The sequence below is a fragment of the Balearica regulorum genome, chromosome 1, assembly GCF_011004875.1.
Source record: "Balearica regulorum gibbericeps isolate bBalReg1 chromosome 1, bBalReg1.pri, whole genome shotgun sequence".
In the NCBI taxonomy this organism is placed as follows: domain Eukaryota; kingdom Metazoa; phylum Chordata; class Aves; order Gruiformes; family Gruidae; genus Balearica; species Balearica regulorum.
Genome location: NC_046184.1, coordinates 61,534,542 through 61,560,744, shown reverse-complemented (window position 1 = coordinate 61,560,744; position 26,203 = coordinate 61,534,542). Strand labels below are relative to the sequence as shown.

General features: G+C 39.6%; 2 protein-coding genes across 10 annotated transcripts in view; one reads left to right on the top strand and one right to left on the bottom strand.

Annotated features, from left to right (window-relative positions):
- The window catches only part of TDG (thymine DNA glycosylase), a 13,070-nt gene extending 4,325 nt beyond the window's left edge, over nucleotides 1-8,745 (top strand). For 5 of the 6 annotated variants that reach the window (XM_075754382.1, XM_075754393.1, XM_075754343.1 and 2 more), the window contains exons 3-10: nucleotides 695-924; nucleotides 1,415-1,484; nucleotides 2,831-2,966; nucleotides 3,046-3,128; nucleotides 3,240-3,334; nucleotides 4,885-5,056; nucleotides 5,343-5,471; nucleotides 6,517-8,745. In XM_075754382.1, the coding sequence (XP_075610497.1) occupies nucleotides 695-924; nucleotides 1,415-1,484; nucleotides 2,831-2,966; nucleotides 3,046-3,128; nucleotides 3,240-3,334; nucleotides 4,885-5,056; nucleotides 5,343-5,471; nucleotides 6,517-6,656 (1,055 nt within the window). In that variant the 3' untranslated portion in view covers nucleotides 6,657-8,745. The remainder of the gene's footprint in view (nucleotides 1-694; nucleotides 925-1,414; nucleotides 1,485-2,830; nucleotides 2,967-3,045; nucleotides 3,129-3,239; nucleotides 3,335-4,884; nucleotides 5,057-5,342; nucleotides 5,472-6,516) is intronic. The other variant, XM_075754354.1, reaches the window with a different exon arrangement.
- Nucleotides 8,207-26,081, bottom strand: GLT8D2 (glycosyltransferase 8 domain containing 2). 4 transcript variants are annotated; one of them, XM_075754419.1, is made up of 11 exons: nucleotides 24,262-26,081; nucleotides 23,130-23,174; nucleotides 22,739-22,816; nucleotides 21,599-21,694; nucleotides 20,243-20,411; nucleotides 18,517-18,634; nucleotides 16,405-16,489; nucleotides 12,929-13,041; nucleotides 12,069-12,235; nucleotides 10,314-10,426; nucleotides 8,207-9,463 (listed from the first exon to the last, which is right to left on the bottom strand). In XM_075754419.1, exons 5-11 carry the CDS (start codon nucleotides 20,386-20,388, stop codon nucleotides 9,291-9,293), a joined length of 915 nt encoding a protein of 304 aa, XP_075610534.1. In that variant the 5' UTR covers nucleotides 20,389-20,411; nucleotides 21,599-21,694; nucleotides 22,739-22,816; nucleotides 23,130-23,174; nucleotides 24,262-26,081; the 3' UTR covers nucleotides 8,207-9,290. The 4 variants fall into 4 exon arrangements, with proteins under 4 accessions (XP_075610534.1, XP_010307606.1, XP_075610529.1 ...); XM_010309304.2 differs by lacking the exon at nucleotides 22,739-22,816; XM_075754414.1 differs by lacking the exon at nucleotides 22,739-22,816 and having other exon boundaries at nucleotides 16,405-16,450.
- Between the last annotated feature and the right edge of the window lie 122 nt (nucleotides 26,082-26,203).

The window sequence follows — 26,203 nt, the reverse complement described above, 5'->3', positions numbered from 1 at the left end:
TCCTGCTTCATTTGAAACATCCAACTCAGAGCAGTCAGAGTATATCTGTGGCATTTTGCCGTCACATGAAAAACCTCCGAGTTCTTCAAGGAGTAGGAGAGAAAAGCTGCTAATGTGCCTCACCAAGTCTGCGCCCTTCTCGTCTCTCCTTCACTGTAAGCTTGAGTACTGCTACTTACATCTTTCCTAAGCAGTTGCTCCAGTGATGTGGTGGGACTTTCACATTACTTTTGTCCTTCTTCTAAGAAAGCTTGAGTGCAAACAAAACCAGCCCAAACTTTCATATTTAGAAGCTGAAGTGTGGATAGTAGACTAGAACTTGCTGTCCGATTCCTGGGAACCTAAGCTTTGATGTTCTGGCATAACCTCCAAAAGAAATTAAACTGTTTCTGAGGGATTGTTACATATGGCAACTAAGCAACATAACCTAGTCATGAGGTTATTCTTGGTTGTATCCTAAGTCAGTGTGGTTGCCAGTGAGTAGTGTGTATCTGTGGTACAGCAACACCCAAGCTAGCTGTGTGTTGAGCCTGGAAAACCAAGATTCATCTGATAATTGTTTAAATTAATGAATTTTGAAGGTAAATTTATCTGTCTGATTTCTCTTTGTATCCATACATTTAGCTCAGTGTTTTTGAATGTCCACACTGCAACATTAGAAATGTACAAAAAGGATATTTGCTGTGTGTTTCAGAAGTTAAAAAAGGAGGAAGGAAAAGAAAAGCCAAAGCAACTGAGCCAAAGCAACCCAAAAAGCCTGCTGCTAAAAAAGAAAAATCAGCCAAGTCAAAAGGCAAACAAGAAAAGATCACAGATACTTTTAAAGTCAAAAGAAAAGTGGACCGTTTTAATGGTGTATCTGAAGCGGAACTTCTGACCAAGACTTTACCTGACATCTTAACATTTGATCTGGACATTGTAATAGTAAGTAACTCACAGTTACAAGATCGGGTAGAAAAGTGAAGTAGTCTGTACTCACTGGTTAAGATTTACATTCTTTCTGCTTACTTATCTGTATTGCTTATGTGGCAAGATCTTGCAAGATAAAGTATATAAACTGTTTCCTGTCTGTAGAGCTGCTTTGCATTTTCTGTTAAAAATCATAGTTCTAACTTCTGAGAAGTCTTAAGGCTACTACATAGTCATGAGAGACCGTTACTTGACACTTTATTTACTGGAAGCACTACACCAGTGGCTGTAAAACACAGCTCCTCTTTTGACATTGCACATCTAAATGAGACACTGCTGTATCATTGTCAATTTTTTAAAATAATTATGGAAGTTACTATTAACACAGTTTTGTTTATTGACAGTTACTTAAAGAGAATTGACTAAGTGTCCTGACGGTAACTTGATTAAATTTCTGACTAGCAGGCCATGTTCTCATTGTTAAAATGGACTGGTGTCTTTGTAGATTGGCATAAACCCTGGCTTGATGGCAGCTTACAAAGGACATCATTACCCTGGACCTGGAAACCATTTTTGTACGTTTTTGTTTTCTTTTCTTCCTATACAATTTGCAGAACTTTGTTAGAACTTGTGGCATTTTAAACAAACTGGTTTGGTTTTTGCTCTTTTTTTTTTTTTTTTTTTAATGTAGAGAGGGATTTTGCTTTTAACCATCCCAGAGTGATTTAAATCCCCTAACTACTTCTGTCAAATACTGAACATAAAAAGGAATAAAAGAGGAATAATCAGTGACTTTCTGTGCAGGTTTAGAATTGACATGTAAACACAGTTTACCAGATTATATTACCAAATAACATCTTTGTGTGTTAGTGTGCAACATAAAGAATAAAAATTAAATCTCTAGTACTTGAGTTACCAAGGGTAAGTCAATACGTATAAAATAAAACTACAGAGTTTTTCCAAAAAATGCATTTCAGCAAGCCCTCTTCTGTTTGCATTTATTATCTCTTCTAAACAAGATTTCTAACTGATGAAAAAGCAAAAACCATTGCCATTTCCCAGCAGGCATATACATCCAGCATACCTGATTCTCTGGACAGGTATTTTTTTCCCTAGGTATTTTTCCATTTTAAGTTACATTTCCTGCAGCACATTCTCCTAAAGAAAGATCGTACATGACCTCTGTTGAAATGCTCTGTTTTGTGTACTGGGAGCCATTCCAGCTGTGGTAGTAGGGAGCTCCACATGGGCTCATGTGCAGCCCAAAATGCTTCTGGTGTACAGCAGACTTGTAAGTCAGGCTTGGGTATTTCTCCAGTGCCTCCTTCACGGAGAAGCAGACCAGATACAGGTGCTCTGGCAAATCCAGGTGTTTGTAAGCTTCCCAGATCATTAGGAGCTAGCTGTGGTTAATTTGTGTTTAAGAGATTGGCAGTGCACAACACACAAACTATACTTTAATATGCTAAATATGAAAGTAAGGTATCAACGGGGTCTGTCAGAGAGGCCCAGTGCAGGAGAAGCGATGACAGGGCTGTAAAAGAAAACTGACACTTGTTGCACTTGCTATCTTCTTTTCCACAAAAATCCATATTGATCACATTCACTCCCTGATGAAGTGAATCACAAAATCTAGAGCTGTTTCTGAACAGCTGGTTCAGAAAGTCTGGTTTCCATACACAGGATCCTGGTGAAGGAATTCCTGTTGTTCACTAGGGATTTTCTATCCTTTTGCAGTAGATAAATTTTGGCTATTTTAAACTTTTCTAGATAGGGCAGTAGTCTTCTAAAAGTAGCTGATGCTCTTTTAACAAAAACTTTTCCCGTAGTACTCAAGTACTCTGATAGTTGAGGGGGTTTTTTAGTTTTGTTTTCTTTTCTTAGAAAAAGGCAAATGCATATATATCTTCCTATTTCACAGGGAAGTGTCTGTTCATGTCTGGTCTAAGTAATGAACAGCTGAACCATATGGATGACCACACCTTGCCACATAAATATGGGATTGGATTTACAAACATGGTTGAAAGGACAACACCTGGAAGCAAAGACCTTTCCAGGTAGGATAACAAGGGGAAATAGCATGCTTGTTAATGAATTAATAGTTGTGATTATAATTTTGAGTACTTTCTCTCTTAGCAAAGAGTTTCGAGAAGGAGGACGAATTCTGATGCAGAAGTTACAAAAGTATAAACCTCGTATAGCAGCTTTCAATGGAAAATGTGAGAACTCTGATTTTTAAATGAATTTGTTGTGTCAGTAGCTTGGGGTTTTTTTTGTTTGGGTTTGGCGGGTTTTTTTGGTCCCCTTATCCTATCTTCTTTTCATTTTAGGTATTTATGAAATTTTTAGTAAAGAAGTTTTTGGAATAAAAGTTAAGAACTTGGAATTTGGACTGCAGCCACACAAGGTGCCAGATACAGAAACGGTAAATATTGGTAGTGAGAAATAAAACCAGGGTGCTCCATTTTGGTTATTTCAAAAGTAACAAAGTCTCGGGACTTGCACGCACTTGCAGTAATGTTAAAGTTTGCCCAAAGTACAAGGGATGTGAAAGGCTTTTACTTAAATAAAGAAAAGGGGATAGTGCAATTTTCAGACACGTCTTTAATGCAGCTTCTTCAAACTTGCAGACTTTATTTGGGAAATGGTGTGTTGTGGTTAGTACGTGAGTGCATTCTCTGAGGACTATCTAAAATACAAATAAAATATACATACTTCTATGATAACCATCATCTACTTTCATCGGATTCTCTGTGTCCGCTTCCCTGTATGTTTGTATTACTGAATTTTGATATCGCACACGACCGTGGTGCTAGTAGTGCCACAGTGGGGGAGAAGGACTAGTAAATCCATCGTTGTGCTCTTCTGCACTACAGCTACAGCATTGCTGGATCTGGGCATGCCCAAGCAGTTCCATCAGACTTAGTCTTCTTAAGCTGATTCGCAGCTTGAAATTAAATTGGACACTTCAGATAAAACAAACAGTTTGAAGACTGCATTAGTCATAGACAACTAGTGCTGGAGGATACCTCAAGAGATGCCTGTGCATCATCACAAATAAGTTTGTTTAACCTGTTCTATAAACAAGTTAAGGCAAAGGCAATTACACTGCCTGCCAAGGTAGCTTATTCCAAAGCGTCATTACCTTGTCAGTTCAAAAGTTTGGGTTGGTTTTATTTCTCTTCCAAATTACTAGTGCTGCAAGTTTAAGCTGTCCTTCTCAAAAGGTGAAGTGTTGCCATCAGAGCCTGAAGAACTGTTGGTGATAAAGTGCTTGCTTGCTTAAGTAGCTGTTAAACACTTCTGTGATAGATCTATTTGTAAGAAAGATAAATAATCCTATTTACAAGTACGTAGTCATAAATACTGCACAGTAATAAAAGTATTGGATACAGGTCCTTTTTTTTTTTTTTTTCCTTCTGAACTAACTTTAGGTCTCTGGTTAGAGGTGTTGGCAGAGATAAAGACGCTTAAGTTGGCTTCAGCCACAGTAACTCTGGAGTTTCAAACCCTGGGAAGCGTGATGCAGACGCACTTGGCCAGGAATCCAGGCTAATTAACCTGTGATGCCTCCCTCGCTGGTTCAGGGTGTTTGCATGCTATCACGTACTCCTCTGGGGACTTTCTGGCTCAGGGAGCTCTGGAGTGTGCTCCACTGTCTGGCATACACTTGTGAAGTGTACTTCAGGTAACGCATGCTGGTACTGCTTCTCCTGCAGCACATGAACAGCTGGTGGAAATTATTCTCGCTTCAGCAGCTGATAATCGGCCCCTCTCTTTAGGACAAGACATCTAGCTGGCCAAGAAAAAGGAAAGACTCCTTTTATCCTCTCCCACAACCACCTGTGGCATTAGTTGAAGTTTGTACAAAGGGTTAAAAGAGTGAGCGTAACTGTTAAGTTATTCTTGATGCACTGGATATTAACTCACAGTTCAGGGACCAGTAATGCTCTTTTTCTTGCTCTCTGTCTTAAGCTCTGCTACGTTATGCCATCATCCAGCGCAAGATGTGCTCAGTTTCCTCGTGCGCAAGATAAAGTTCATTATTACATAAAGCTTAAAGACTTAAGGGATCAACTGAAAGGCATTGCACCAAACACAGAGGTGCAGGAGGTGCAGTACACATTTGACTTGCAACTTGCACAAGGTATAGTAGTTATTTTGTTAGTCCTTTATTAAAATGTAAAGTACAACACAACTAGCAGTTTCCCAGGCAAGAAGAAATAAAGAATTTAAGGGGAGGGAAGAGATGTGCCATCTTCTCTAAATCACGTGGCATAGAATTACACGTTCCGCTCTCTTAGTACAGCTTTATTTACCTAAGGGGAGCAGGCATTATCTTGTAAAATGCGTGGCTGTTTTTTCTCTGATAAAAATGCTCTTTGATCGGTGGTGTTCTGAATATTAATACTTGAAGTCTTCTCTTTCGGCAGAGGATGCTAAAAAGATGGCTGTCAAAGAGGAGAAATATGATCCAGGTTATGAAGCAGCATATGGAGGAGCTTACTGTGATCGTGCACCATATGAAAGTGACCAGTGCAATTTCTCTTCAAATGGAACTGGTAAAGTGCGGTGCTTGGGGTATTCGGTCTGTAAACCAGTACTTATGAACAAATACTTAATTTTCTACCCTTTCAGTGGCTTCCACAATTCATACAATGTTTTTGAAGTATAGCAGCAGTTAAACTCTTACATAATTGAAGGCCTGTATAGTTTCTGTGAGAGGGAAACAAGTCCTTTATTTAAAATAAACTGTCTGCAACTTCCGACTGTTTTCCCAAACTGACTGACTCCCAAGATCTGACAGACAGACACAACTAGTGACTTCCACAGCAAACCTCTTGAGCTGCGATGACTTGTCTAACTACGTCGTGCTTTCCAGAGCAAAAGAGGGGGCTGCTACTTCTTTGTTTTCACCCCAAAGGAAAGCAGAGCCAGAGAATGGCAGGACAGATAAAATGACAGCGCAGTTGGGGTTGTTCTGTTGCTGGTGGGTCAGATGAGGGAGCAGTGCTGAAAGGATGAGTCTAATAATCTAGCTGTAATTAAGAAGCTGGGCATTTTACTTTCCAAAATACCACCAACTAATTAAAAAAATTATGAGAAACAATGGCAGAAGTGGTAACTTTGGAGTAACCTTCTTTCTCTGAAGTCTTCAATTTTCAGTCCTAATCTCACTTACGTTCTCAATTGAAATTTGCATTCTATCTATCTATCTACCCTACTTTTGAAAAAAATTTGTTCATAGGAAACACTGTGAAGTGAGGTGTTATTTTAAACATTTAGACTCTTTATATATACACAGTCACCCTTCAAAGAAAATTTGAAGAAATTCTAATTTGAGGAAATGATCTGGATCTACAAAAGTAGATGCTCAGAAGAAATAAGTTTGAACTGCAGCCTCAGTAGGTGGTTGAAAAAAAGAGAGGCAAGATGGAAACTGCAAATATCTTTATGGTTTTTTAGGGGTTGCTTTGGGAGCTTGGGATTGTTTTGTGATTTTAGGGCGTTTTTTTGCTAGTAGCATCATCTGTATTTTAATGGTTTAGTTTTAGTGGTATCAACTACATTTTAAAAACTGCATTTTATTATTTTTGTTTGTTTTAGCAGCGAGCAATCCGCAGTACGGTGAGGGGCCGTCCTTCGGTGAAGTTCCTAATGGACAATGGATGACGCAGTCCTTTGCAGACCAGATCCCAGAGTTCAGTGCTGGTGTGACACGGGAAGAAGAGGGAAGCAGTGCGTGAGAGCTGTTTCTTCTCAGCTATGCATACATGCTGCAGTTTTAATGCAGTGATCAAGATTGGTACCTCGGTTCTCCAACTGAAGCGTTTTAATAGTATTTTATCTCCCCTAGTTATTTTAGTCTAAAGTAAGTGTGTGGTAGGCTCAAATCAATGAACTAGGTAATTTTAAGGAACTGTCCAAACTTTTTTTAAAAAAGTTAACCCTTTTTTGTATATGAGTTTTATATTTAATGTATACCATTTCTTGCAGTTTTTGACAAATTTCTTTCTCATTTGTGAAGATTTCTTTGGGGCGTTAATTTTATTGCATAAATGGTCATGTAGTAGTAACAGCAGCAGGATACTTTTCCTGGTGCTTCAATATTTGGCTATCTTGTCATCCTTTTATATCCAGAGGGGAAAATGGGAAGTGTACCCTTATCTTACACAAAGTGGTGTTTTTAATCATGCACAATTAAGCAAATTGTGCTTTTTAAGCCTGCCTTTTACCTTCTTAAGAAGTGCAGAAAGTTGTGTTCTGCAGCTGTGAGTACTGAGTATTTTCTGGGTGGGAAGAGAGGGCTCTGTCTGGTTAGCGATTGGACCATAATCCAGATTACGGGAGTGGAGACATCATCTCAAGTCACAACACTGGGGAGCAAAATTTGTGTCACATAGGACAGGGCCTAAATACACTACCTGAGCTGTCGTAGGGTAAGGTGTCCCTACCGTTCCTTCTCTTTCCTCTTTAAATTCCAATGTAAGGAACTGGAATTCCTTAAAAAAAGAAACAAAACCAACATACCCAAAACAAAAAACCCAACGGTGGTTGTTGAATTCTGTGGCATTTAAACTCTCAGTCATTTCTATGCGAATAGTCTCTCCACCTAACCTTTAGCAGGAGACCGTCCCTTTGAACAGATTGCATCACAGGGAATTGAAAGACCACATTCCCTGTAAAAATCACGTCCAGCTATGTTGTCACATCAGGTACAATTAGCACAGGGTGAAAGGGTTGCGATTTAGCAGTTTGTAACATTCAGTTCTCTTCAATCTTTTAAGACCTTAGAGGGTGTTCTCCTCCTTACTCCTCTTGAAGTAAGAAATACTAAGTAAGTTAAGGGCAGCTGTTCCACACATAAGTCAGCTGTAGAAACTACAGCTCTCTTCTGAGGAACTTGCTTAAACGATACGTGTTTTTTGGCCAATATTAATGACTGAGAAAGAAGTGAGAGTCCATGCTTGTGCCTAACCTCGTCATCTTTCCCTCTTTTATCATGTGAGGAAGAGATGAAGTAAAAGCAATAAGCTGATCAAAACATTAAAGTTTTGATGATCTTATGACAGTAGGTGCTTCACATACTTGAAAAATAAGATACAAACGGTATCTATCTCCACTGTCCACGCTGGTCAGATTCCTGTACCAGTGTGTTTTATCCTTTCCTCACAGCCAGTGACAGTTGTCATGCATTGAGTGTAACTTGGTTGGTGTAGATTCTAATCCTGCTGTAACAGCTCTCACTGAGATCACACACTGTCAACCTGTTGTGAGGCGGACATGATGTTTACAGTTTTCTTCCCAAATTACGTGGCTTAATTCTGAGCGTCTTAAATCAAGAAAGTGTGCATTATGATTCTGACTGTGTTTATTAGCTTCAGCATAAAGCTGTTCAGTATATTGTCAAAAAGGTACAGGATTTGTCTTGTCTGTTATTTAAAGTGTACTGTATCATGTATTGCTGTTTACATGGACGTTTTCCTGCAGGTGCTCAAAGCATCTTGCATCAGGGATTTGTTACAATTCAATTTTATTTTTCAACAGAATTAGAAGCATGTAGTTAGCACGGCTGAGTATGTAGCACAGTAGGATATAACTACTGGAAGGCTATCCTGTTTGATTGGAAGGGAAAGGTCTCCTCTTTAACGGAGTCACCTACTAGGTTACCTAGGTATAAAATACAGTGAAGTGTACAATGACTGTTTCACTAAATATTGCAATTCTGTGTGTACTCCCTCAGAACTGGTGCTCTTTTCATTACAGTAATGCAGAAGCTCTTAATCTGTCTTAAATCTATCAATATTTCACAATAAAATCAGGAATTGTATTGCAGTGTCTGCGAATGTACTTTTGCAGCTTGCTCGCAGGGGCCTAAATCCGCTACAGGACGTGTACTGCACAGAACCACCACAGAACAGTCACTGTGCAACAGTACTCGACTCATGAAAATGCTACGTAAGCCTTCATTTCAGGCTGTTCACTGTGGGCTAGACAACTAGAGACACCTTGTATGTAATACTGCAAGTATTTCCTGTGTGGATTTTTCCACCAGCAGGCATTGGAGTCTTATTTATAAAGACTTTCCATTAAACCACACTGTCTGGTACTGAATTTCACTTCTACAAATATTTAATGAAAATACTTCATTGTCAAGTAAACCTGTTTCCTCATCTCACGTGTAAGTTGAGATAACCTGAACTGTGTCACTGTCACTCCAGCCTCCCTCTCCACCTATAAGCACACAAAACTGATTGTCATTTATTCATATATTTAACAAAGACTTCATTTTCTAAAATCTGTTAATTGTACAACATGTTGCATCTCAAACTATTACATACTGCAAAACAGCGTATCGATGCATTTAAGTGTTTTCAGTATCAGCTATCGGGACGAGTTAATTTGAACTTCCCTGAAGGGTCAGGAATAAACCAGTTTTCCCAGAGATCGGTGTGAACGCTGGGATAGTCCCAAGGTTTATATCTCCCATTCCAATGAAGTAATTTAGCTTCTTGAAGAAAATGCTCTGAGTAACGGGTATCGGGACTCCAACCTGCATGGGAAGATTTAAAAAAAAAAGAAAACAAACCATAATGGAAGACACTATAGAGTGAGGTAAATGCAGGTTTTTTTTTTTTTAAGAAGTCAAATTACTATGGCTTCACCTGTTAATAGACAACTAGTTAGTTAAAGTAGCTTTTTTCAGCTTCATGCCTCTAATTCTACATCAGCAAAAAATCTCAGCTAGTTTCCCCTCTCTTAACACTTTTAACATTTTGGCATAGCTGGGGTTTAAAAAAAAAAAAAATCCTTCTACTAGTCATTTTACTATACCAGGTCAACCATTATCTTTTTCCCTGGATGATTCACCATTCCTAGACGAAAGGTAACTACATCCTCCAGACTGCCAACTACACAAACGTGGCCAGGCATCCCGTCTTCTTCCACTGTGCCTACCAAAAGTATGTCTGATTTTTTTTTTTCCCCCCAGTCTCACTATATTCATATCTTTCATACATTCTTTCCATAGTTTATGACAGTACAGGTTAGCTGGTCTTCAACCATGTAACCTTGTCCTTGGTAGTTGGGGGTTTTTTTCCCTTTTTTTTTTTAATCCAATTCAATGACTATTAGTGTTTCGGGTTTTTGCAGTGGTGCAACTATTTTGTTTGCTTGAGCTGTTCAGATATTTGCATAATGACAGCCCTGAGGAACCTCCCCACTCTGCCCTACCCCGCAGAAAGCGGGAGTAATGAGCACTGGGGGAAGCAGGGATTACATGCTCTGGATCGGAGGTATTAGGTAATGCATTGAGGTAAAGTAACGTAAGGTACTATGTTGGAATCTTACGAACCGCTCGCTTGATTTAGTTCCAACTGCAAACAGTGGGAAGTTAAACTTACCAAGATGCCTTATGTGCCACATGGGATTAATAGTGGAATACTTTCCGTGAAATACAATCAGCATTGGAGAGGTTGCCACGCCTCCCCCAAGGGTGCTGCTGTAGAGGTTTTCCCTGCAAAAGGGAAAAAACCCAAAAGGTTCAAAACCTCAATCAAAGAATCTTTAGTACAAAAGGCAGAAAATTAAAAAACAAGTATTCTGGCAAAATTAAAAATAATTTTGAACAGACTAATTTTCAGCATACTCTTTCCTAATGCTGTTAATTACTTGTATTTGCAACTCCAATTCCTGTAGAGTAAGTTGTTGCTACCAAGGAAAATGGGAGTCAGACCCAACATGATGCCAATTACTTCTACGTACCTCCTATAGTCTACCAGGCTGACAAAGCTTACAGTAGGAAAAAAGCTGTTTACGTAAAGGAATCAAACATGTTAGCCTGGTTTCTTAAGAAAATGTACATGTTTCCATGTGTTTCATTCCCTCTCTCTTCCCTTTTCCCTCATCCCCCAGCTTTTAGACCCATGAATTAACTTCAAATCATATTTTGCCGAAGTCCAGTCAGTATAAACTAACATCTAAAGGATTCCCTAAAAATTCCATGATGAATCCAGGGCCAGGTAAAGTCAAGTGACTGTAAGGAGAGCCATTAGGAGGTAACAGCCAGATCTCTGGCTGCAGTGTGCTTGAGGCCTGGCCGGCCAGCTGGCACCCCTGGGACACTGTGCCACCCGCCTAGCCCAACGGGCAGGAAACCCGGGAAGTACCGAGGGTTGCTTGGAGGCTACGGAACAACAAAAAATTATAAGCTCCCCTCAAAAGTGGGTTTCAACTGCTAAGCAATTTATTTCACTGTCATTTCAAAAATGCAGCTAAAAGGAACACGAATGTGTTATAAGGTATAAAATCAACTTTATAGATAAAATTTGCAGTAATATTCATGGAGTTTTTTCAAACGCTTAAAAAGCCCAGCAAGAGCTTGTCGGGATACGTTACATAAGCGGAGTAAGAAAAAGCGCCATTTGGCTTTTCATTTGTTCACATGCTTGGCATTTGTGTCCCTCCTCCTTGGTCCATTTCTGAAACTAACAAGTAATGGACATAGTCCAATAGCACAAGCTGTTCAGTTTCAGTTCAGCCTTACTAAATTTAAATTTAACCCTTTGCAGAGACAGAAAATAATTGTAAAGTTTGCAAATACGGGTTAACAGTGAACCAACATAAAGAAATGAACAGTGATTGTTTCACTGTGTCATGACCTATTCATGGTCAATGCCAAAAAGATCTCTTTCATGTCAAATTTCTTTCATCTATAGAAAAATAAGTGTTTTCTATTGGTATTTAAGAAATATGGTGTCCAGTTACAGTTTGGCTGACATCATTGCGTTAGGAGAGACCCCACACACACAAGGGAAGATTCCTCCTTGAAGCCAGCCTCAGGCAAGGAAGAAACCTAAGTGGCTTGATCCCAAGTGAGGTTGGTCACCCAAAACAAGGACCACGTGTTCCCAGCGTTCCTCAAGATTAAACATAGTTTGTGATTAAACACAAGACTAAAATTCCAGGTGGCCATTTCCTGGTACACAACTGGTCAGATTTAAGCAGACAGAAATTCTGGAACACGAGTTACTTTGCTTGATGAGATCTCAAAGAAAGACTGCTTGGAGTTAAAAAACTTTTAGGAGCTCTTAAACGGAAAAATAAAACTGTAAAGTGAGTATTAAAAGTAAAGGCCAAAGCTAGATTTCTACACATACTCTACATTTCTTTGCATCCACTTTTCCAACTGCTTTGTAATCCGTTGATGTTTCCATTCAGTCATGTTAGCCACAATTACTCCAGGATTAAAGGAACAGGTGCTGGGGCTGATGCCAAGATCTCTAATTGCTTGCTTTCTGTAGTCCAGGAATCCCATGTACGTGTTCTAAGAAATAAAAAGCATGTTCATCTCCTGTGAATCTCTATAAAGATAAGTGTAAATGCGTCTCTCTACCACTCACACGGAGACCAGATACGTGCTCCCAAAGCCGAGTTTGTAGATGATGGTTACCCGTCTTGACTTCCGTATGACACAAGGCTGAAAGGCAGGATACTTCCAGCTACTAAATTACCTTTTCCACAGTATCATTCCATAGGAGTTTGATAAGGCTCTTCCCTCACCACGTGTTTGTCTTTCTGTAGCTTACTCTCAATGATGTAGCATCCTGCTTGTACTGCTCTGATGCTAGAGGGATTCACTGACAAATCTGGGGAACTCAGCTTAGGAATTAGCCTTTAAACTTGTTTTCCTTAGTTCCATTCCCAATTTGACTCATACAAATATCACATATTCTGTCTTCATTAGACGTTCCACAACTGCTCATGATCTACTAATGGCAAAATGCCAAACATAATTTAGTAGAATACAAAGAACAAATGAGATTTAAATTATTACAGGAGAAAACTCTGCATAGCGTTACAGAATTACTCCAAAAAGTAGTTCTTGATTATCTGTAAAACTATCACAAAACTATCAAAAAAATAAAAATAAAAATATAACTTTGGGGAAAATGTATAAAATCATCTTACATTTGTAGGTAAATAAGTTCATTATTAGAATTCCAAAATGGCATCTTACCTGCATCCCTACACTTCTAACCATTTCATGTGTAGAAGGCAGGTCACAATCATCTGAAAAAGCTGCAGCATGTCCAGGCGCTAACTTAGTATCATAGAGTTCCTGGATGTCACCTGATTACAGAAAAGTCAAAAGCATAAGAAGAAAGCTACTTGACAGCTACAGAGTTCATAGGATAACTTCCGTTCTCATATATGTTACTTAAGAACATACCAGTTTTAGGGGCTGGCTCAGATATTAATGAAAGCTGAATTTTGTAACATGGGCAATTTTCAAATTTGAGTCCTGCACCTGGGTGTCTAAGGTCTGTATTTAGTTGTTACCATCAGTATTCAATACATCCACATTCTGGTCTGAATGTCCAAAATCAGCTACAGCAGAGGCCAATTACACTGTTAAGAAGCCTGGTTACAAAGTTCTGCACTCACAGAGCTTGCCTTGGGAGAGGGACCACACAGGCAAGTTTTCTGAGCCTCTTCAAGTCCCGCAAAAGCACCGCTTCAATCTCTTGCACAGATCAAGTTTTTCCTGGTGTTACTGCGTTTATACCTCCTCGTAAGATACCTGGATTGCCAGCACTGGCCAGTTGAAACGTGCCTGTCACACTTGACCATCCCTGCTGGCTTCACAGACCACCCAACTGCTTCCTGGTGGAGGGAAATAAGATAACGCAAGGCATCTCGCTCATCAGCTGACTAGCAGGTACCCATGATGTGCCAGAACAGTTTCAGGGCAGGGGGAAGCACAGTGCTGCCACAGCAATTAAGGGAGTCTGCATCCAACCCCCTGCAGCTACCAGCTTTGCTGCTTGGCATGGGTCAGTCACAGGGAAGATGAATTATCTTGGAAGGCCACATATGGCCCAGTAGCCTGAGGTGAGCCCATTAGAAGACTAGTAACCAAAAACATTCCCCATACTGCAAACAGCGGAACTACTAGTTCTGAAATAAGTAGAGATGATTTATTTTTCTGAACTCATCAGCTGATTGGAAAACTTGGTTTAGGATTCATGTCCCACCAAGAAATAGAATTTGAATTAATGGGACGCTTGATTGTTTGAGATCAACGTGCCTTACTAAGTATTTTCTCCTGATTCTAAATAGATTAAAGAGAAAAGCAGAAAAAAGGAAAAAAAAAATCAAACCAGACAATTCTGGGCTGACAGCCAAAGTTCAGTATGTTTCATTCTTACTGTTTTGCAGAAAGTAATAAATGATCCCAAAGTTAAACCCTGAAAACCCCATTCACTCCTTATCCTGTCAGAAGTCTCAATCACTCCCGCTCCAGAGACACCTGACAGAGAGCACAGTCTCGCATTACAGCGAAGACATGGGGAGCGGCTGCCAGAACGTGCTCCCGCCCTCCATCTGCCTCGTTCCCACGTGTCCATCTTTATTCCCCTCTTCTGGGCCCTATGATTGCATGGCCCAAGGGTTTGCAAGTTAGGCTGGCTGAAGCAAAGAAAAAAAAATGAAAAAAAAAAGTTTGGATTTTTTTTGTACTGCTAGTTTTCTGCCAGGTCAACCAGCTGAATCGGCTCACTCCGCAGCTGCACAACTGTAGTTGTGACACAAGTAACGTGAGCTGCCTGGGGACAGGAGAGGCCACTTCTCTCAGCAGCAGCCTGCCATGAGCCATCACATGAAACTGCACCTTCATCCCGTGGCTCCAGAAACACCATCAGCTGACATAAGCTGACACCCCTAATGAAAGAACAAGGCCTACCTCCTCTCTTCTCCTAGCCACACCACGTTGACTCCTACCAGGGAACTAATTCAGGCTGAAAGCAATCACCTTTCTGGTGAACGCCTGCACAGGTGCAAGGAGGGATGCAGGGGAAGTGGTGGGCTCCACTTCAAGTGCTCGTGAAACTGGAGTGTAAATGAAGACTTTAAGAACCTTTCAAAGAGTTAAAGATTGCTGTTGCCCAGTGATGACAGAATAAAACCAGAAAGCTGAGATAACCACTGGAAATGCATGTTGAAGAGACTGTGAGATGAAGTCTATTGCAAATTAAAATGATACAGGCAGAGCAGATTAATCATATTTTATAAAGCAGCTAATAGCGGCCCCTTTAAGTGCAGATGTTCTGAAATCTGCTACTAAAGACACAAAACCATGGAAAGGTGCAGAACAGCACTGGAGAATAAAATTATACTTTTATCATGTGTAAATTCACTGATCTTAACGTTATTATAGCAAATGTTAATTTAGGCCAAAAAGTTTATTATAGTCATACTCAGTCTTTTCCAAAGGAAATTTTAATCGGAACATCCCTTTAGTATTTAACAAGGATAGGTAAAACGGTTTTGTTGTTCCTGTGTACTGGGCCTGGCTAGGATAGAGTTAATTTTCTTCATAGCAGCTCATATGGTGCTATGGTTTAAATTTGTGACCAAAACGGTACTGATAGTAACGTTCTAGCTTTTGCTGAACAGCGTTTGCACAGCATCAAGGCCACCCCTGTTTCTCACTCTGCCCCCCCACAGTGAATAGATCAGGGGGTGCGCAATAGACTGGGAAGGGACACAACCAGGCAGATGACCTGAACTGACCAAAGAGATATTCCTTTACATCACTTGTTTTGTTTTCCTCTCTCTTCTTCCACTTATGCTTCACAATTGTTTGTTTTATTTTGACCCTCAAGTTTTCTTGCTTTTACTATTCCTTTCCTCTCCCCCCATCCCACTGGGGGTGGGGATGTGGGGAAGTGAGTGGCTGGCTGTGTGGTGCTTAGCTGCCCACCAACCACAACTCTCTGAATAAAAAATATTATAATATAACAATATGATAAATCAAGGGAGGACAACTACTCTACAGAGAAAAAAAAATATACTGGGAAACGGAAGAGAAAAAAACATGAATTAATCTTTTTAAAAATAATTGTTCCTCTACTTAGATTTCTTCTTACGGGGAAGAAAAAAAAAAAGATTTTTCACGATTTGAATGTCTTCTAACTGCTTTCATTTGTCTAAGAACTCTGAAATCTTTGATTCTGAAAATTGCTATGGATTCTGAGCTGAAGATGCTTAAAATCATATTTTGAGTGTTTGGAATTTTAACCCTTTGAGAAAATTCTTTCTGCTCTCAAGAACAGCAGTTCTGGATAAGGAACTGGTAACATTTGTGGGAATTCAAATACTAGAAAGAAATGCATGTCACATACTTAACAGTAAATATTGCAGCACCTAAATGAAATCTATATCTTTCAGCAATTGACCAGATTCAATTAAAATGAAACCCATACACACAATTTTGATCAAAATCAACTATTCAAAAGATATACGGAGAAAAGTTCTTCTTCAGACTTTCCTTTAAGTAAACAAACGGATTATCTGTAGTTTCCCGGAGTGCAACACTCCTAGTAGCTGCCTTAATTTCCATTATATCTCCAAACATATTTCCAAACCACTGTAAAAGCTGCAATAACTTTGATTTTAATTCTGCTAGAAACTGCTTTTTAGATCACAGCTTACCTTGAACAATGATATCATCATCCAAATATATTACTTTCTCGTGTTTCTGGATAAGCAAAGGAAGATAAAATCGAACGAAGTTCAGCTATTAAACAGAAAAAAGGTAAAGACTAAATGGTAAAGCTGTTAAATGTAGTAGTGTCATGCTTCTGTCACTATTAACAACCAGTTTTAATTTCTCTCTTCACTGAATGCTAGCCAGCAATCGTTTGCTTCCTCCACCCCAGCTTTACTAGTATCTTGAATCCAGTAGTAGTAGTAGTAGTAGTATTAATCCCTATTTTATTTATTATGGCCCTAACCAAGCAAAACAGTTGCTTCTTCACAGAATCATTTAGATAGGAAGGGACCTTTTGAGATCATCTTGTCCAACCCCTCTTCTCAAGCAGGGTCCACCCAAATAGGCTGCCGAGGACCATGCCAAGCTGGGTTTTGAATATCTCCACAGATGGAGACTCAACAGCCTCTCTGGGCAACTGCTCCAGTGTTTGACCACCCTCCCCACTAAAAAAAAAAAAAAAAAAAAAAAAAAGTTCTTTCTTGTGCCAAGAGGTAATTTCATGTATTTTAATTTGTGCCCCTTGCCTCTTGTCCCTCCGCTCAGGTATTTATACACATTGGTAAGATCCTCCTGAGCCTTCTCTTCTCCAAGCTGAACAGCCTCAGCTCTCTCAGCCTCTCCTCATATAAAAGACGCTCCAGTCCCTTAATCATCTTTGCAGCCCTATGTAGGACTCGCCCCAGCAAGTCCATGTCTGTCTTGTACTGGGGAGCTCAGAACTGAACACAATACTCCAGATGCAGCTGAGTAAAGAGGAAGGATCAGCTTCCTGGACCAGCTGGCAATGTTCTTCCTAATGCATTTTTACAGCATGTATCATACAAAACACTTCAAATTTAATAATGTCATCATTCCACTCTACAGGAATGATTTGACTAGTGGCACAGACATCGGATAACAACTTCTACAACAGCAACAAAGAACACAGCAGAGGGAAAGACAACTGAGAACATAAGAACCACCATACTGATTCAAACCATTTTACCCAGCACCTGCCTTCAGAGTGGTCCTAAGCAGATGTTTGGTGAAAAATAAGAATAGAGCAAGTATACAGAAAAGTTGCTCCAAGTATTCTCCTAACTTTCAGCTATTTTCAACTCAAGGGATTTCCTGAACCAGATGTGGTCTGTCTAAATATAAACTTCAGTCCTCACTGAATCCCTGTACATTTTTACATTCATAAGACCTTTCAGCAAGGAATTTTGGAGGTTTAGTACTAAATGCATGAAAAACATGCAACATTTCTTGTTTGTTCTGACTGTGACTCCTACTAATCTAATCTAATGGCCATTAGTTCTTCCATTGGAAGAGACAGTGAGCAACCATCCCCCATCCAGTCCTCCATGCCCCTCAGTTCTGTAGAGCTCTACTGTGTTCACGCTACAAGTCGTATTTCCAGGCTGAGCAGTTTTAACCCACTGATTCCTTGCATGAAATCTTTTCCATACATTAGAAATGTCAAAGGATCAGAGAAGGGCAGGAAGAATAAACATGCTGAGCAGACCTGAACATTTTCCGGTGGTGCTACCTCTTTTTCAGGTAAGAGGACAAAGATTACAAATAGTATGTAGGATGAGGGAAAACTATGAATTTGTATTGTAGCATAATAATGTTCTCTACTTTGATCCTTACTCCTTTCCTAATAATTTCTAACATCTCATTTGCCTTTTCTGACAGCAAATAATATTTAGATTAGTTGTTAGCCTCTGAATTAACCCTGGACATGAGCAGAATGCAGACAACTCAGTTTCATGGAGGCACAAAGATCTATTAGATCTTCCCTCTAAATAAACTGGGAATATACTCTTAAAGATACAAAACAAAGTACCAAGTTTATGCCACCAAATGAGGTCCCAGCAAGACAGACAAATTGCAAGGAGCTTGTTATAGTGCACTTGTACTTCTCGAGCGAGTGCATGGTGTTTGGACCTGATGTGGCTTCTCTGGCTTACATCCATCCTGTGCAATGGAACAGAGATCTAGGACATTTTAAAGCCCATAATAAGCATTAAAAACCCTGAAAATTTGTTGTGCGATGTTCATTTACTCACAGGCTGCAGTAGCTCAGGACGCGATGCATCTTGTCTGATTTTTCCTTTTAATACCATAGGGTTGAATTCCACAACCTTAAATTTTATTTCTTTGAGTTTAGAATTTTCAATCCATTTTCTATGATAAAAAAAAGTGATAAAAGAAATACTAAGTGTGTGGCAAGTACTTCCAATATTAAATTCACAGACTTATAGGAGAATAAGAGACCTGGAAAGCCCACTCCATCTATTCTATCCCAAGACAGAATCACTGATGTATACAGCTATTACACATGGACATTTGTTTAACCTGTTCTTAAAAAACATCCCAACAAACAAAACAAAAAAAACAACCCACCCAAAAAACCCAACAAAGCAAACACCACACACCACCTCCAAAAACAGAGACTCCACATGTTGCCCAAACAACCCATCTTTCACCATCGCTACCATTAAATGCTATTTTTCTAGGCTTTCTTGCTATAGTTTAAGACCATTTTTTCTTATCCTATCTACTGTGCTTTTAAAGTAGAGGTTAGTTTTCTCCCTTTTACGGTTTTACGTCCTTCAAGATAACTGCCACATCATCTCCTAATTATATTTTCTTTAGAATAAACAAATTCTTTTCACTACTTTGTCAGATTTCTTGGCACTATTGCTTATTTTCTCCTCTGACCTCTCTTCTAAATTCTTGCTGAAGGCACCTAAAACTAAACACCACACTTTTTCTGATGCTTTAATAATGTCTGCAAGAACAGAGTTTCCTCACATCTCCTGTGGTCATATATGTCAATATGTATACCCACTATGATGCATGTCTTTTTTTCTTCTTTTTTTTTTTCCAGTTAGTGTGGTCAGTTATGTCATAATTCTTTAGTTTCAAAATGAGTGCTACCAGACTCCTGCTTCACCCTAAGCCCATACAATCAGCTATTCCCACCTGTATCATCTTGTCATTACCTCTACTGAATGTCATCCCATTTTACAGTTCATTTTTCCAATTCATCAGGATTACTTTGTTTTCAGCTCTTGTCCTCAATGTATCTGCTGTCTCTTTTCCAGCTTCATGCCAACTGCAGATTCATAAGGAACATTATCCACTCTATTACCTAGGTTACTGATTAACTGGGTGTGAAAAACTCCCTGTGGAATCCCACTCATTACATCTTTCACTTTGACACAAATTGTGGGTACACAGGCTACAGAAGTGCAGCAGCCAAAGGCGAGAAGTGCTAAGAAATCTGCTTTAATTTTGATTCATACCTTCCTCCTCTTTTAGACAATGTTTGAAAATGTTAACCACCAAACATGTTTTCATTACAAGCTTCTTTGGGCCTCTATTTATAACCTTTAATACACCTTCTTAGCTGAAGTTAGCTTTAAACAGCAAGTTTTTCTACTCTGAAGTTTAAGACACAGCACCAGATGAGAGGTAAGTGCAGTGCCACAAAGTGGGATTGTGACAAGTAAGCACGTATATACTTACCTTACTGCAGATTCTTCTGCAGCCCATCTACAAAAGGCAGAAGGCACAGGTATGGGCATGGTCTGGCTACTGCACACCCCTTTACACCAGTCAGTGCCTTGCACAGGGCAAAACCGTCCTTTTTCCTACACCTAGAGAATCCTAGGGATTGCTACCAATAGCACTACTTAAATAAAAGTCCTCTAAAGTCTATGCCCATGCTAAGGAGAACCACAACATGGGCCTAACTACAGCATGAAACAAAATAAGGCTGGTATATACCGAATATGCGGGATGGTAGTCTTCAGCCCAACTATGTAGAACAAAACATTAGCCTCTGTGTTGCTGTAGATGCTACTGATTGCTGCTATAGCTGCACCCATTCTGCCCGCAGCAGCGCAGATTACGACTGGAATTTCTTCTTCCATTTCCTCAGGACTCTCCAAATCAACTACGAGAAACAAAACTACGCATTACAATAGAAAATTAAGAATCTTTTTTTTATCAGATCTAGGTCGTAGGAATGAGTATGTAGTTCCACAATCAGTGAAATCATATCGCAATCACCCCATTTCCTTACCACATCCTATACACATCCGCATCTGGCAAGGCACACAGCATGAGCTGTCGCTAATCCAGAACTACATGCAGGTTGACTGGACTGCTGGATGCCTCCAAACAGAATATAAAACACAGCTCTTGGCATCTTCTACTCAGCAGGGGCACAATTCAGCCTGTCCTCCATGTAGCTGCTTATTCACATGAAACCTGAAGAAGTTTGAATACCTTTGAGACTTCTACTTCTCAGTTATATTTAGTGCAAATTGAACAACAGGTTCCAAAATTATCAAAGGAAAGAGGTAAGTCAAAAAGATGGTGCAATTACATGAGCTTCACTTCTTTGGCAAGCAGGCTAGAAAAGAACAGTGCAAAATTTTGTACCAGCAGGAAGTTGCTAATGATAAAAGGAAAGAAATCTAAACAATACTGAATCAATTCACATTACTGCTAAGGGAGACTTTTATCCCTAGCACTGATTAACTTACAGAACTTATGTGGATATATTTATACTGGTTAAAATATAACCATTAAACGCATAACAGCCCCAACAAAAATAGACTGAAAAAAAATGGTTTATACCAAGACAGAGTTTGTTTATCTTGGGAACAGTGAATAAGCTATTAGTATAAACATTTAATACCAGTCCAATCATATCAACCCTAGCGGGTTTCTGTCACTATATAAATTCCAGTAAAGACTTCTGTTGTAAATTATGTCAAGATTTGATGATCTATCTGAAATGAATAAGTAGGCCAAGAACATTCCCAAAGGGGTAAGCTGTGATCAAAGTTTATTATCACTTGACAACTCCAATACTGTTCAGCACAAATCAGGATACACTCCAGCTTCCATCTACATCAGTGACTCATCATTCTTAGTCATTACTATCGATCTCCTACTATTTTATTCAAGTAATTCACAAGTAAAAAATTCCGCATCCCAGACCGTATGCAACAGTGTGAGTAGCTCATCTACTGCAAGTCAAACAAGATTCAGCAAGACAAAAAGCACCGTTCAAATGAAGAGATAAGAAACATAAACCAAAACATAAATGAACCAGAAGTACAAGTCATTTACCTGTTTCGTTCTTTAATGCAGATGGCACTTGGTGAACTTTGTTATACAGAATGGCACACACAGTTAAGACAAGAAGTAACAGTAAGATCTGGTTAACTGAAACAAAAGGGAGAATTTGGCAACAATCAGTGTAATAGCTAATTCCCAAGTACTTTTTTAAAAAATCCAATTTGCAACCAGTACATATCATAACTTGGATTTGCTGTGTTTATGAAATTCTCCTTTCTCTTATTACTTGATCAAGCAAAGATTTTATGTTAAAAACATAACAGTATCTCTCCCCCATTACAAAAATTTCCAACTATTTGATTTTCATGGATAATTTGCTCACTAAATCATTAAGCTCCCAATATATATGGGTTATCCATATTTGGAAATTCACATGTTTCTGACTTTTACCAGGAGTCTGGAACTTTCTTTTCTTGGCAAGTTTGTTGTCTGTTTATCATCACATGACTTCCTAAGTTAATTATTTTTACCTAGCCCTTTCCTTCCCTCATACCTCCCTGATAAAACTTCAAACACAGGGGAAATTTTTTTTCTATTTCAATGTTCAGATTTTCAAGATGCATTTAGGCAAAATTAAAAATACTAGAAAAACAAACCTAGCGTGCTACTGAAAGTAGAAATGTTCCAAAATATTTGAAAATACATAAATGTTTTGTCAGGGTTACTTTCATTAGTAAAATAAAAACAAAGCATGCAACAGCAAAGACCTTACTATATATTCTGATTTGCAGTTCCTACCAGACTCTCCTGTACAAGTTTAAATCATTCAACATACACCAGGCATGAGCAGGTACCAGGACAGCTCACTGAGTTCAACAGGGAGGGAATACATTGCTGTCATCAGCAGTGACTTTGATGATGGGAGTTCTTTGTATGGGACTACTTTATTACTTTTGCATCACCATAAAAAGTATTTAAGGAGTACAAAAGAGCAAAGGAAACAAAGTTTTGAGCTGTTTTAATCAAAAGGGCCAACTGACCAGAACTGGGCATGCGAATGAATTGAAATTGGTAAACGTACATCACTGAACTTGCACTAATTTAAACCAGCTGAGGAAACAGCCCATTGACTTCAGAGAAATTTTGGGTACATAACTGAAGGCACACACTGGTCCATTTTCAGTCACTGACCCTGACAGCTGATGAGAACCCCGAATGTCTTGGGGCCACACCTCAATTCCGAGTATGAACAGCATTACATGCAGAGATCTGTAAAAAAGCCAGGTTCAGTGCTCGAGGCACAACCCACATGAAACCAGCAGCTACCTGCACTCTTAGTGGGAAATTCCAGACCCCAGAGTGTCATGTACTAAAGCAGTGAGTAATTTTAAATTAATGGGATTTATGGTTGTACTTATCTGACTTAGTTAACAGGAAAAGGCTTATTTGTATACTTAAAGTTAAGCATGTTAGCAAAATTAGGACTATAAATTTGCATGCAACTGCGACAACAGTTCAATTCATTTGACATTTTTGTTCTCTTTTAAAAATACACATTTCAAATGTTTTTAATCTCTCTTACTTTTCTTTAAAAGAGCCATGTGTCCTGTTGGATGAGAACTGTGATCTGTGGTAGAATAAAAATTTAAAAATAATTAAAAAAGAGAGAAAAATAACAACAAAAAAACCCCAACAGTAAAAAAACAGCACCAGGAGTTGGGGCAGGGGGAGGGGAAAATACAACTATGTGATCTAACCTTTATGCTATGGTAGCTGTATATAGGACAAAAGCCAATTTTTCCTGTTTCCATCTGACTGCCTCCCATTGGTTAATACGCAAGTTCAGGCAGCATCCTAAATTAATCTCTACTTTGACTAACAAGTTAAATGACAAAAGCATTTTTTAAAAAGCTAAGATGTGGCTTTGTTTACAAACCACTTATATTCACATCTATTTAGGTCCCAACAAATGACTAAATTGTAGTGAGAGAGGAGTATCTCTGAAAGTCCTTTTGCATCCACAGTACTTATCTACATTCCAGGAGCCCACTCTCTTCATGTGGCATTAATTTACACAGAGAGGAAATCAAGCTTATCGGTCAAAAAAACCACACAGCTGAGAAAGCCCTTCTCTCACGCATTACACACAAGTATTGTTTTCTTATCTATTTTAAAAGTTTACTCATTTAGGTAAGCAGAGAGGCAACAGAACCCCCTACACTCTTGGAGTGACTTTCTAACCCCACTTTAGCTAATCACAATCTTCCACTGATTTCCATAGAGCTGACTACTATCTTTTAATTAACATTTGTAATGATAGTCACAAACAATACTAATGATCACTGCAAGATGAAAGTTGGATAGCCACAGCTTCATGGTATCTTCAGAAATTATTAAATCAACATAAATTGAACCACATTTTAAAATCCAAACTTAGACACACTCTCATACAAGTTTGAGTTCTAGAACTACAGCATTCCTAAGCCTCAGAAACTCAGATTGATTACCCACTGATTTTTAAGGAAAGAGAGGAATATTTGTTCCCCTACAAATATTTATTCAATTTTTTTCTGACTGTAGACATTAGTTCCTGGAACCTGGCAGTCCCTAACTCAGTTGCCAAATCCTGTAACAAAACGAGGGGCTGCAGAAGGGAAAGCTCAGAAACAGTGACATTACTGCTCAGATATTTCCTGCTTAATTAGTCTTTTTACCTCTTCAAAGCAGCACAGTATTCGGGACTCCTCTCTCCTGAAGAGCTGTAGAGCTATTTACTTGGATCCTAGATAACCCACAGCTGTAAGCACTCTTGCCAAAGCTTCCTTGACCATCATCCTCCTTTGAAGTCCCCCACGCAAGGGCCTTACAGGGCACCGTAACAGTTTTAAGATTCAATTCCTCTTTCAAACTCTTCAAAGTTTACTTTGGAGTTGTGCTGGTTTTCTTTTCTTTCTCTGCTGCTGAGGAATAGCACAGCGTCCAGACGCCGCACTGAAGGAATGAGAGCCCATAAACCACTTCCAGATGTGCAGAACGATGATGCAGCCCCAGATCTGGCAAACTTGCCTCAGAGCTTCAGCTAGCAGATTGCAAACAAATCCCAAAAGACAAAAAAATCTTAAGGGGGTGGGGGAAAGAGAAGGAAATAAACCCTTCCAGAAGTTACTTCAACAGTCTAGTTGCAGGTTAGGTTTCTAGTCATTATTTACGGTAAATGTGAACAGATAACTAATGTGCAAGAGCCAAACAACAATATGCCAAAGTCAAACTGAAAGCCAGTTTTCCCAGTGCCTGTTTGCAGAGTTCTTGCCAGTCGAAAGCTAAGGGAAGCTTGCAAAATTCAACTCTGAACATGTGTTTTGACTTCAATTACCTCATTTCTGAATCTTTGAGCAGGTAAGCGGATCTGAATCCACAGGTTTGGATTCAAAGGGACCTTAGGTGAAGGTAACCAGCCCATGTTGATACTCTGCCTCCTAAGCATTCCTGAAAGCTTTTGCAGTTTTATGTCTACATCGCTTCTTTTATTCAAATATTCAATCCCTTCTAGAAGCCTGTTTTGTCACAAGACTTTCATGAGTACTGAAAGCAATAATAGTATTTAATTCCAAACTATTCTTCACATTTTTAGCATAAGGCAGTGCAAAACTTATGAGGAATACCCAGTTAAGGTTTTAATAATCGTGTTTTAAATGAAGATGGTTGTTCCATTTGCAGGAACTGAAAATGTAGGTCTAAGTTGAATAAACACGTGAGGCTGAGAGAAATAAAAATATGCTGCTGGGTTGTCAGTAATCTCTAGCATGCCAAAACTGTGTTTTCTGTGTCTGATTTTGTATAGAAATCCATCTTTTCCAGAGCTGCTTGAAGGAAAAATAAATGAAGAGTTATTCATAGTTATCTGCTTTATGTAGATGGCCACAATTATTACTACTTTTTCTGTACAACTATCTTTAAGCTGTATTAAGCTCATGTTGATCAAAATCCACCCGTGTTTTGTTCATCTCCCTTCCATTTCTATGCACCTCCTGAACAGGTCTAAGATGCACACAGCTGTACAAGCTTGCATTGGGACCATCTGCTTCACCTGGCAGGCAACCCAGCAGCACCTTCTCTGGATTTCCCTCAGCCTCACGTGTTTATATTCTCACTTAACACCCCCCTCACACAGGAAAGAGAGCAGCTTCTGTCCTGCAGAATGAGATCTTCAGGTTTACTCAGATCATCCGCAGTTAACTGTAGAACTGAAACCCTGGTTTCTCATCTCAACCAGTTGCTCTGTTTAAACCAGCAAGTCATTCTCTCAGATGTATCAGGCAGCATACCTCGCCTACCACTAGCGAGTTAAGAAAAACCAACACAACAAAACCTGCCACAGATTTCTGAGGGTTTGAACGCAAAGCTGGGTGCCCTAAGTTAACTTGCACACACCACATCCGTGGTGACCCGAGCACCCCGGCAGCCCAGGGCGGCGCGCTGAGGCTCCCCACAGGCGGGGCGGGCAGGCTTGCCTCCGCCCGGCGCCCCGGGCAAGACTCCTGCCGAAGCAAGGCCCAGATCGGGGGCTCCTGAGGGGCGGAGGCAGCCGTGCAGAGGCCTGCGCCAGAGGAGGCTGTGGCACAGCCCAGGGGGTGCGCCTGGGGACGCCGAAAAGGC

Coding starts and splice junctions, on each gene's coding strand:
- GLT8D2 (XM_010309304.2), bottom strand. Junction 16,490..18,516: donor GTCCTGAGCTACTGCAGCCT/GTGAGTAAATGA, acceptor TCTGTTTAATAG/CTGAACTTCGTTCGATTTTA. Junction 12,236..12,928: donor TTAGAAGTGTAGGGATGCAG/GTAAGATGCCAT, acceptor TTTATTTCTTAG/AACACGTACATGGGATTCCT.